Source organism: Erythrolamprus reginae, chromosome 1, assembly GCF_031021105.1.
Source record: "Erythrolamprus reginae isolate rEryReg1 chromosome 1, rEryReg1.hap1, whole genome shotgun sequence".
Lineage (NCBI taxonomy): Eukaryota > Metazoa > Chordata > Lepidosauria > Squamata > Dipsadidae > Erythrolamprus > Erythrolamprus reginae.
In genome coordinates, this window is record NC_091950.1 from 286,830,679 (window position 1) to 286,843,377 (window position 12,699).

The following is a 12,699-nucleotide window of genomic DNA, read 5'->3' on the forward strand; positions in this document are numbered from 1 at the left end:
GATGTCTCCCCCACATCCACAGTCCTTGGGGCAGGAGCTGGGCCAGAGCTAACCACAACAGCGGTGGAGCTCAAAATTTTGCTACCGGAACTGTGTTCCTGACCGTTCCCTTAGGAGCCCATCACTACACGGGGGCAAGCACATGTCAACGTTCCACCTTGGCAGCCCACCTCAGGCTTTGGTAGATCACCTCAATGGTCTGTAGAAAGTAAGTGTGTGTGTGTGTGTGTGTGTGTGTGTGTGTGTGTGTGTGTGAGGGCAAGAGTGAGGAGTCAGTATTATTCAATATTAAGGTGCTGGATTAGGAGAGAGAAAACCCAAGTTCTAGTTCTGTGTTAAGCTTGAAAGTTAACACACGCACACACATGCATCCGTACCCATGCATCAAAGACACACAAAAATAAATAAGACACCAAAAAATGAATTAGAACTAGTTAGGATATTTAAAAATAAATAAAAGCAAGTTTCTAAATTTGAGTTCCCTTTGGAGATTGGGGTAAATGGATTTTCCTGCTTCTACCATATCCTGGTTGGGATCTGAACACTGATTCTTATTTTTCTTGCTTTGTTTTTAAAGATCCAACCACACTATGCCTTTATGGATATTTGCACATTGCATTACATTTATCTTTTAAAAAACTATATTAAAATAATGCTTATTCTCAAATGAAATGTATGGTTTTATTCTGAAAGACTCTTAATGTGGACTATTGTGCCAAGTGTAAAATGACTTAATTACATCTTTGCTGTTAAAATACTGAAATACAGATCCAAACCGTTTCAGTGGGCTTGGGAATGTAAAATCATTTCCTTTAATTGTTTTCATTCCAAATTATTACACTGTGCACTATACCTGTACTGTGTTCAGTTCTGGAGACCTCACCTACAAAAAGATATTGACAAAATTGAATGGGTCCAAAGACGGGCTACAAGAATGGTGGAAGGTCTTAAGCATAAAACGTATCAGGAAAGACTTAATGAACTCAATCTGTATAGTCTGGAGAACAGAAGGAAAAGGGGGGACATGATCGAAACATTTAAATACGTTAAAGGGTTAAATAAGGTTCATGAGGAAAGTGTTTTTAATAGGAAAGTGAACACAAGAACAAGGGGACACAATCTGAAGTTAGTTGGGGGAAAGATCAAAGGCAACATGAGAAAATATTATTTTACTGAAAGAGTAGTAGATCCTTGGAACAAACTTCCAGCAGACGTGTTTGGTAAATCCACAGTAACTGAATTTAAACATGCCTGGGATAAACATATATCCATTGTAAGATAAAATACAGGAAATAGTATAAGGGCAGACTAGATGGACCATGAGGTCTTTTTCTGCCGTCAGTCTTCTATGTTTCTATGTACTACAATACATAGATTACAGTACTAAATTTTGGTCTTAAAACTTGTTCAGCAATTGGTATCTTCTGCTTTCCAGCATGGGCGGACACCTCTCCATCTTGCAGCTTACAAAGGTCATCTCCATGTGGTCCAGATTCTGCTCAAAGCAAGCTGTGACGTGGATCTTCAGGATGATGTGAGTAGTCACAACCATTCTCGCAAGGAGCTGTTCACATTTGTAAACTTAAGAATCAGCTACGTATGGCTCATTATGGAAAATGTGTTTGCCTGAAAAATACTTATTTTAAAATTGATTCCAAGCCTCTCTGGGTCAGCCTGCAAGAGGCATTAGCAAGAATGATGACAATACAGGTCAATTACTTTAGGCGTTCTTTTCAATAGCCTAAATCACAGGTGTCAAACTCGCAGCATCAGGTTGCTATCATGTGACGTATATCACAAAGTTTCCCTCCTTCATGGAGCTGGGATGGGTGTAGCCTGCATGTGGCACATCTGGGCCATGGGCCACCAGTTTGACATACCTGGCTTAAATTAATGTTTCCCAGATAACATTTTAAAAAGTGGTTGCAGGAAGAAATGAATATAGATAAATTAAGAACTAGTTGTTATCTGCTGGAAGTATGTTAGAACTTTCTTTTTTAAAACAATTACATTTGCCCTTCTATCAAGGACATTGAAAAAGGCTGATTTATTTTTCCCTGAGAAACATTTGGTAGGAGTTTATATTTGAAGAGGCCAAAATGCCAATTAACTTTTCAGTGCAAGTTCTGTTTGGCTGTCTTTGAGCGGTCAATGTCTACATTTCTGGCAGTTGTATTAAAAGGGTGAAACCTGGTCCAAGAAGGCTTGTATTTATAGAAATGCATTGGGGCATATCATTAGTTCATGAAACTAAGAAACTTTGGGCCAGAGGGTTCATGATTGATTAGTTGCACTCTTTGTCGATTAAGCTTGGCCGTTTTCAACCTTTACAAAAATAATGAGTGCAAAGACTGTCTACAAAAACGGTGGTTTTGCTACTATCCATAAGATTACAGAATCTTGATTATTAATATTATCAAATCTGGGCAGCTTTCCCCCCAGAAATGTTGTTGAACTTAAATCAAAAGTTAATTAACTGATGAAGATTATCAAGTGATTTTAACTTGAAAATGATTACTATTTATTACATGAAATAATGACAGTCTCTTTTTTCTGTAGAATAGTTTTGCACAAATGCCCATGTTCTTTTAATAATGTAGCCTTGCAGCAACCAGGATAGCTAACATTTTCCAACTTTCAAGAGGCTGCCTTTTATTTTGATTTTATTTTTTCCACTAAGCCATGGAAGTAGTAGATTTTTTAATTTGTAAATATCCAACTATAAATCATTTATTGATTATCCGGTACATATACCGATCATAAGCTACCGATCTCATGACCAGCACCCTCATAATTACAATATCCTCGGCCAGATGATATAAAGAAACTTGTTAAATATGGTAGAATATTTTAAATGCTGACTTAATGTTCTATAGCTGTTGATGTATTGTTAAAGGTCTAATCATTAATTGAAGAATGACCTCCAGTGACCTTGAATGGGATTATTATGAATTTTCAGCCTGTGGGAGCCAGTTCTCTAGGCCAGTGTTTTCCAACCTTGGCCACTTGAAGATATCTGGACTTCAACTCCCAGAATTCCCCAGCCAGCATTCGCTGGTTGGGGAATTCTGGGAGTTGAAGTCCAGATATCTTCAAGTGGCCAAGGTTGGGAAACACTGCTCTAGGCTATGAAACCCCATGAAGTAATTCTTTCCTTCTCCCTGCTAATCCCGCAAGCCCCTATTGGAATCCAGATGCCATCTCTGATTGGCCAATGAGTGTTCACACAGCACGCGCCCCAGAAATAGTGAAGGGAGCGGTGGTCCTGGTCACAGAAGTCGAAGAAGAAAAAAATAAGAAAAAACAGAGGAAAAAGGCTAGAAAAGATCCTAGAAGATTGCAAAGAGAGAAAGAGGTTAGAACTCTTTTCAGCTTGCATGTAGCATTCGGAATGGCCATCTGGCATGTCAGGTCTACGTCAAAAATGCATGGTTGCATGTCTCGCTTATTTACATGCTGCTCCACAAAGTAATTTACCTTTTGTGTAGAGTCCCGCTGTATATTCTAGAGCAGTGATGGTGAACCTTTTTTCCCTCGGGTGCCGAAAGAGCCTGTGCGCATGCCATCATGTATGTGCGAGTGCCCACACCCATAATTCATTGCCACAGGATAGCAAAATGGCCTCCCCTGCCTGCCCGGAGGCCCTCTGGAGGCCTGAAACAGCCCATTTCCCAACTTGTGGTGGGCCTAGCTGGCCCATTTTGGAGCCTGGGGAGGGGGAAAATGTCCTTCCCCATCACCCCGGAGAGCTCCGGAAGCCAAAAATGCCCTTCCAGAGCCTCCTGGTAAGCCGAAAATCAGCTGGCTAGCATGCACAGCCACACTGGACCTGAGCTAGGGTTAACGGCTCGTGTGCCAGCAGATATGGCTCTGTGTGCCATCTGTGGCATCCGTGCCATAGGTTCATCATCACTGTTCTAGAGTTTTCCTATCTAGGGGAATGTACTGTACCCCAAATACCAAAGGATGTTGTTTCCATTTATATGGACTCATCCCTAAAAAAGGAATCTGTGGGTTCTGTACATGAGTCATTCACAGGCATCCTCCTATGCCTCCACTCGAAACAGAATCCTGGGCCTAGAAAGCCTAGAACTACGGCACCTAAAACACGATTTGAGTATTGCCCACAAGATCATATGCTGCAATGTCCTACCGGTCAATGACTACTTCAGCTTCATCTGCAACAACACAAGAGCACGCAACAGATTCAAACTTAATACGAACCGCTCCAAACTTGACTGTAAAAAATATGATTTCAACAATCGAGTTATCGAAGCGTGGAACTCATTACCGGACTCAATTGTGTCAACCCCTAACCCCCAACACCTCTCCCTTAGACTCTCCACGATTGACCTCTCCAGGTTCCTAAGAGGCCAGTAAGGGGCGTACATAAGTGCACTGTTGTTCCTTTCTTCCCCTGTCCAATTGTCTTTCCTTTCTTTCACTTATCTTATATATTCTCTTCCTTTCATATATCCTCTCCTCTACCCTCTTTTATATTATCACATGTCTATTTTTCTTCCTATGTATTTGTGTATTGGACGAATGAATGAATGAATGAATGAATGAATGAATGAATAAATAAATAAATAAATAAATACTGTCATCTCAGGTGTTATTCCAAACCACGATGATACCCAAATGAAGACTTACACAAGTAAATTCTGCCCTTTCATTTTTATGTCACAGTGTTGCACATAAATACACTGCTAAATAAAATAAAAAAATATATAAAGGGAACACAACAACACAATATAACTCCAAGTAAATCAAACTTCTGTGAAATCAAACTATCCACTTAGGAAGCAACACTGATTGACAATCAATTTCACATGCTGTTGTGCACATTCAACTTTGTACAGGACAAAGTATTCAATGAGAATATTTCATTCATTCAGATCTAGGATGTGTTATTTGAATGTTCCCTTAATTTTTTTTGAGCAGTATATATACAATCATGTACATAAGATCGAGTCATCAAAATACAAATTTCATCACTTCTGTCTCCTTGGATGAATATGATCTCAGGATCGGTATCTGGAATGGTTGAAGAATACATATTATCTATGAGGAGTTGCTCCTTTTTGTGAAATGGTTGAGGTATTGGAAGATAGCTTGGTTTGGACTATTGGCTATGAATGTTTAAAATGTTTGAATTGTGCATGCACTTACTGACCATCCAAATTGTGCAGGGAGGTTTTGGCAATTGGCCTTTTCTTGTATTCTTGTGTATCGATTGCTTTTGTGTTCGTTTCTTTTTCTTTTTGCTGATCATCAGATAAAGTTTTAAAAAAGTGGTTAAGATCTTTCAAGTCTGTATTCTTATTAACTGGATTACTATAGGGAACAAAGTGGGCAGCGGCTTAAAGACACTGGATTGGTCAACCAGAGATGGCCAGCACCCCCACTGTTTAATCCCATGGCATCGCACGGCGGAGTGAGCTCCCAGTCATTTGTCTCTAGCTCTTTGCCCATCTAGCAGTTCGAAAGCATGTAAGAAATTCAAGTAGGTAAATAAATACCACCCCAGTGGGAAAAGCTAGTTCCAGGTAGAAGTGGGAGCCAGCACTGGACCTGCCCCAATGCAAGGAGAGGTCAGTGAAATAAAGCCGGGATGACCCAACATCCATTGAGTGCTGCTAGCCAGCTGGGGCAAAACTAGTTTGTCTCCCATGGTGCACCATGAACAAAATGAATTGGAAACTGCTCTGTCATAATAAGCATTAAAAACTTCCCTGGCTATTCTCTTGTTAGCTAAAAAGCAAAACAAAACCTGAGTTGCTATTTCCCCTTCTGAAAACATGAGACTATTAATTTGAGGCACCAAATCAGTGTTACCCTGAATAGAGAGGACTACAGTATTCCCATATTCTGATGGCTGGATAATATGTCTTTATATCATTATTTCTACCTTAACACATCCCCAAATATGCCCATGTTACATCAACACTCCGCAGTCTGCATTGGTTGCCGATCAGTTTCCGGTCACAATTCAAAGTGTTGGTTATGACCTATAAAGCCCTCCATGGCACCAGACCAGATTATCTTAGGGACTGCCTTGTGCTGCACGAATCCCAGCGACCAGTTAGGTCCCACAGAGTGGGCCTTCTCCGGGTCCCGTCAACAAAACAATGCCGCTTGGCGGGACCCATGGGAAGAGCCTTCTCTGTGGTGGCCCCAGCCCTTTGGAACCAACTCCCCCCAGAGATTAGAATTGCCCCCACCCTCCTCACCTTTCGTAAGCTTCTTAAAACCCACTTCTGTCATCAGGCATGGGGGAATTGAGATACTGTTTTCCCCTAGGCCTTTACAATTTACGCATGGTATGTCTGTATGTATGTATGTTTGGTTTTTATAATAAGGGGTTTTTTAAGTTATTTTAGTATTGGATTGGATTGTTACATGTTGTTTTTATCATTGTTGTTAGCCGCCCCGAGTCTACGGAGAGGGGCGGCATACAAATCCAATAAATGAATGAATGAATGAATGAATGAATGAATGAATGAATGAATAAATAAATAAATAAATTTGCTTAACACATTTCTATCTTAACACAGATGCATAAGTGCATTAGTGTGCCTCCCGTCCCCTGTCCAATTGTCTCTCCTTATCTCATTTATCTTTTCTTCCATACCTATATAGTTCCCTCTATTCCTCATTGACTCATTTTATTTTATTTTTATTCTTATATCTTCTCCTCTATTCTTTCTTGATATATTTTACTACATGTATATTCTCTATAATCTACAATGTATATTGGACAAAATAAATTAATAAATAAAAATAATAATAAATAAAATTTACAGTAGAATTTACATATTAAGCGCAGCCTCTAGCTTCCAATTGCTATTGCAGTCGATAGGATTTGGTTCGTTCTGAATTGCCAGAGAGGAATCAGCTTTTGACTCAGAGATGTCATGTGACCATGTCACTTAGTGACAGAAATTCCAACATCTCCAGTTCCTGTTGCTAAGCGAATCCTGCACTTTTATTAAGTGTAATGTCACAAAGTCATCATTTGTGACGTGAAAGCTTCCCAAGTGACGTGACTTGTAGGAAGCAGGCAAAGAAGGTTGTAAACAGTGATCACGTGACCACAGGATGCTGTGACCATCACAAGTATAAGAACTGGTCATAAATAGCTCTCATTCATCGCCATTATCATTTTGAATGCTCCCTTGAAATAGCCGTTAAGCAAGAACCACCTGTATTATTTTTTCCATAATCTTCTGAAAACTATATTATACTTCTTTATAGCCAACTCTTTGAGTTCTCCTATGCTAGATATTTTGTATTGCCGTCACCCGCTCATCTCCCATGAGGGAAAGCATCATTGCTACAGCCACAGAAAGCTGGCCTGACTAACTATTTTGTAGGCTTTTCTGCTTCAATGGGGGCAGAAACTATCAATGTCACTTATTGCAGCAATTTCCTGCTGTGTGATTTGAAATTCTTTTCAAATGGAGGGAAATTTTTCCAGAGAAGACATTGTCTTTCTTTAACTGTTAGCATTACACTGGTTTTTGTTCATATGCTGATCTGATTAAAGTTACTGTTACAACAAACATCTATTGAGTGAGCAAGTTGGCTTCTATTATGAATTAATAATAGTCTAAGCCCGTGATGGTGAACCTATGGCAGGTGTACAAGAAGTGGCACTCTCTGGGCATATGGAGCCATCACCCATTGCTCTTCCGGGTTCTGGTGCGCCAGCCAGCTGGTCTTTATGCACGTGGGAGTTCCAAAAACTGAAAGAGCAGCCACCTGGTCTTCTGGTTTCTGGTGTGCATGTGCGCACGAAGACCAGATGGCTACTATGCATGTGCATGCCGGAACCCACAAGAGCAAGAAACATAAAAACATAGAAGATTGACGACAGAAAAAGACCTCATGGTCCATTTAGTCTGCCCTTATACTATTTCCCGTATTTTATCTTAGGATGGATATATGTTTATCCCAGGCATGTTTAAATTCAATTACTGTGGATTTACCAACCACGTCTGCTGGAAGTTTGTTCCAAGCATCTACAGCTCTTTCAGTAAAATAATATTTTCTCACGTTGCTTCTGATCTTTCCCCCAAATAACTTCTGATTGTGCCCCCTTGTTCTTGTGTTCACTTTCCTATTAAAAACACTTCCCTCCTGAACCTTATTTAACCCTTTGACATATTTAAATGTTTCGATCATGTCCCCCCTTTTCCTTCTTTCCCCCTGACTATACAGATTGAGTTCATTAAGTCTTTCCTGATACGTTTTATGCTTAAGACCTTCCACCATTTTTATAGCCCGTCTTTGGACCCGTTCAATTTTGTCAATATCTTTTTGTAGGTGAGGTCTCCAGAACTGAACACAGTATTCCAAATTTGGTCTCACCAGTGCTCTATACAGCGGGATCACAATCTCCTCTTCCTGCTTGTTATACCTCTAGCTATGCAGCCAGGGGAGCATAACTAGGGGAGCAAGGTGAGCAAGGGGAGCAGAACTGCCAGCCATGCCAGGTGGGCCAGGACTTTCCTTCCTTCCTGCATGAGCGGGCTTCTTGCCTGGACCCAGCCCTACAACCCACAGCACTGCCACGCATCCACGGTCTGGAGTACCTGATGCTTTGGACTAGAATACCTTTTTTATTTATTGAGAATTTTGTATAATCAGAAGCTGGGCTTAGCAGCATTTCCACAGAGGGGCTATTAGGAGAGCTTGTTGTGACAGTGGCTGACTCAGCAGCGGGCCACTATTCCCAGTGCTACCAGAATGGGCCGGGAGTGTGGGAGTATGCAGGAGCATGTGCAGAGGATGCGCGCACATGAGATTTATGGGGGTTTTTTGCTTCCGGGCATGCACAGAAGCAAAAAGGTCAGGAAACCTTCAAGTAAGGTGATAGCCGCTGCGTGCCCCGCTGCACCGCTAGTGGCAGCTCTGCCATGAATAGCCCATCTGCTCACCCACTCCGCTCCTGGCGACTCTGACAAGAGCAGCCTGCCTGCTTTGCCGCAAGCAGCAGCTTCGTCCACACTCCTGTCCGCTCACCTGCTTCACCTCACCGCTTGTGGCGGCTCCTCCATGAGTGGCAGCTCCATCCGCTCTCCCCCTCTGTTCGTGGCAGCTCTGCGACGAGCGGCCTGCCCGCTCCACCAAGCCACCGCCCAGCTGCCAGCCCTTACTTTGAGTGCCCTCCTGCCGAGAAGATGGGCCATGGCGCAGGGTCCAAGCTCCAGACACGTGGCCTGTTCTGTTCTCTCCTGCACTGCAGGCATCTCTTGGTGCGGCGATGGTGCCCCGAGCGAGTCGTGGTCTTCAGGAGTACAGTGCCATGACTCACTTGGACACCATTGCTGCGTCGAGAGATGCCTACGGCATGGGAAAGTAGAAAGCAAGGCAGGTGCAAAACCCAGTAATTTTTACCGGAATCGCATCGGCTGCATGTGCATGGCATGTGCATGCTTTGTGGCAACGGAGCAAAGCTACATGTTCCATTTCCGCCACCGGAACGGCTTTCCCAGCATTCTGGGGCATGGTCCATCCCTGGACTGACTGCACCATCAATGTAACTATTTGAATGTTGCTTAAAGTCAGTTGTGTTTCCTCTGGGGAGACAGTGGCAAATAGCTGAGCTAAGACTTTCTCATTTTCAAAAATGTTACTTGAAGCCTGTACCTTTCCTTTAATTAAATCCAGGGTATTTCTTTCCCCAGGTTTGTCCTGTTCTGACTTGATGTTAAAGGAGCCCTGTGTTTTACACAGAGTGGATGATTGTGATTAGGAGCTCTATAGTCTTGTGCCATCCTCCCTCACCGGTTTGGCTCTCCTCCCAGAATTTAGCAAGGGCTGGATACAGCTGTTATAAAGAAAGTATTGGCAGACTCTAAAGCCTGCTTAAAAAGTTCTTAAGTTTGAAAAGCAGAAAATAAACTGCCTAAAAGGTAGCATTATCCTTTTAGGTCCATGCCTGCCGGAAAGGCAGGAGATTTCTCTAAGCGCATTAGGGCACACTTTACAACAAAGAAGTAATATTGCCTGTCTGTCGTGCCACCTGCTCTTCTTCAAAGCAGTTTCAGCAGCTTGAAGCAAGATCCTGCGTTTCTGCAAAATTAGTTTTCTCTCGCAGACTATAGATATTTATTTAGAGTTAAAACAAATAAATAAAGAAACCACTTAGTCTGCGGGTTAGAGCAGGGGTGTCAAACTCAATTTCATTGAGGGCCACATCAGGATTGTATTTGATTTCAGGGGCTGGGTGAGCGTGACCAAGGTGGGCGTGGCCTACTCAATGTCACTCATGTTGGGGGCTCCTGTGGTGGCCCGAGCGCTCTGCCAGTGAAAACGGAGGTTGGGAGTGCCGTGCGTGGCTTTCCCAAGGTCCGTTTTTGATGGTAGAGGGTTGCAGGAGGCCGTTGCAATGGACAATCAAGCTCGAGAGGCAGCACATGCCCCCCTCCAAGCTCCATTTTGTCTCGCAGAGGCACCGGGGGGGGGGGCAGTCCTTCGCTGTTTCGAAGGCGACCCTACGGGCCAGATCTAAACTCCCTACGGGCCTTGCGTTTGACATCCCTGGGTTAGAGGTAGGTTTTGAAACTTACAAGTTGTGAGTTAGTTTCATAGCTGGTTTGGAATAGTTTTCCGTTAAAGTCTTCATCTTTTGTTCCTTCATATTTTCATTGGCTGATTTCATATTTTTACTGGCTGATTACGTGTAGCAATGTCTGTTTGTGCTGCTAAATGGCAATTCTTCGCAACCAAATCCAGGTCTTCATTTAAATTACTCTTAGCATAAACAGCAATCTCTCTTCTGGCCTTAAAAATTTGATAAATTAAAAATAATAATAAAACCTCCTATTAGAGTTTCAACCTCAGAGGAAGGAGAGTAATTCACTTCCCAGTCTAATGAGGAATAAGAATTAAAAATGGAAAGAAACGAAGGAGAGGAGAATTATATACAATACATTTAAGATGGAATACGTCTTTTTTAAAATCTTTGGTTGCCCAGAGGTCATCTCAGTCTTACAGTGTTTCCCAAATATAAGATCCTGTCTTATATTTTTTTGAACCCTGAAATAAGCACTTGGCCTTATTTTTGCAGAGGACTTATTACTTTGGGGTGTTTGGAGCAAAACAGGGCTCTTCTTGCCATCTTACCTGATTTCCAGCTCTGGCTCCCTAACCCTAACCCTGGGGAGGGCTTATTTTTGGGGAAGGGTTTATTTTCAGAAGAGGGCTTATTTTCAGGGGATGTCTTTCAGGGGAAAGTATATTGTTTGGATTTGGTCTTTGCTGAATCTCTGGATTGCACTTCCCTGTCATCATTTTTTTCAGGTTCTTGTTTTGTTCCTGCTTTATAATTTTGTGTCCTTGATTGACATTCCAATACTCCAGGATACCAATTTTATTTATTCATTTTAAAATTAATTTCTTATTTCTAATTATTAAAAACTTAATACATAAAATTGAAGTATCAATTCTACTTGCTAAAAATAAAATAAAAATAAAAGGAAGGTGAGAAGTTGAATAAAATTAATTTTTTTTAAAAAAAGAACTAAAAAGAATGAGCTGTCACTCTGTCACCATCTTCTGTGGGAAAGGTTGGGGGAGGGGTCTGCTGCACTATTATAACTATAATATTTTGACTTCCGTTTTTACACCAAACTAAATAGACCCTTGAGTTGGGGCCTTTCCTGTTCAGAGTATTTTACTTTTAAAAGGTATGGAAGTGGTTTTTTCTTTCCCTTTTTTCATTTTTATAAATAACTCAAGTCTGTGGTGAACATACTTAGTACTCCTTTCTACTATTTGCTCCACCTGTGATAAGGTGGTTGGGCTAAGAGAGAGTGATTAGTCTGGCCCAACTCACGCAGCTGACTTTCATGCGTAAGGTGGGATTAGAACTCACTATCTTCTGGTTCCTATCCTTAACCACTAGACCCATGTTGGTGAACCTATGGCACGTGTGCCACAGATGGCACACAGAGCCATATCTGAGGCCACATGAGCCATTGCCCTATGTCAGCTCTAGCATGCATGTGCATGCTGGCCACCTGATTACTGGTCTTCTGGAGAGTGGGGAGGAGACTGTTTTCACCTGTTTTCAGAAAAGCCTCTGGAGCATGTGGATAGTAGGCCCGTTGGGCCCATTTTTCACCATCCACAGGCTCCAGAGGTTCTTTTGAAGCCCGGGGAAGGCAAAAAATGGTCCAACAGGCCTACGAAAAGTTCGTTTCTGTAGAACTTCCAGTAGGCCTTTTCGGCCTGTTTTTTGCCATCCAGAGGCTCCGGAAGCTCTTCTGAGGCCTGGGGAGGGCGAAAAATGACCCAACGGGCCTAGTGGAAGTTCATTATGGATATGGGCATGTACATCTGCACTATCACACATGAGCATGCCCTTTTGGCATCTAAGCAAAATAAAAAGGGTTGCCATCACTGCACTAGACCAAGCTAGCTCTAGGTTTGTTCGTTTGTTTTTTCAGATTTTTTTTTTAAAGAAGGAATTTTCCAGGCTCTAAAATTTTCTGAAAGTTGTTCATCCTAAACGCCTCTCCATCAACCAAATTTGATCATGTGCTGCCACCTGCTGTGACCAAAAACAAGTAAACCACATTATAACTTAGCAGAATGTGTGAATCAAACCTGTGACTGTTACAGCTAGAGTATAGCTTTGCTTTCTATCTGTGGGCTGAATGTATTTCCCAGTCATTTTAGTATGTTCTC

The 12,699-nt window shown here is 42.0% G+C and overlaps 1 protein-coding gene across 3 annotated transcripts in view; it reads left to right on the plus strand.

The window, feature by feature from the left end:
* ANKRD6 (ankyrin repeat domain 6) overlaps positions 1 to 12,699 on the plus strand; it is a 108,028-nt gene that overhangs the window by 69,751 nt on the left and 25,578 nt on the right. For 2 of the 3 annotated variants that reach the window (XM_070733203.1, XM_070733206.1), the window contains exons 2-3: positions 1,436 to 1,534; positions 3,178 to 3,355. In XM_070733203.1, coding sequence (XP_070589304.1) covers positions 1,437 to 1,534; positions 3,178 to 3,355 — 276 coding nt within the window. In that variant the 5' untranslated portion in view covers position 1,436. The remainder of the gene's footprint in view (positions 1 to 1,435; positions 1,535 to 3,177; positions 3,356 to 12,699) is intronic. The other variant, XM_070733205.1, reaches the window with a different exon arrangement.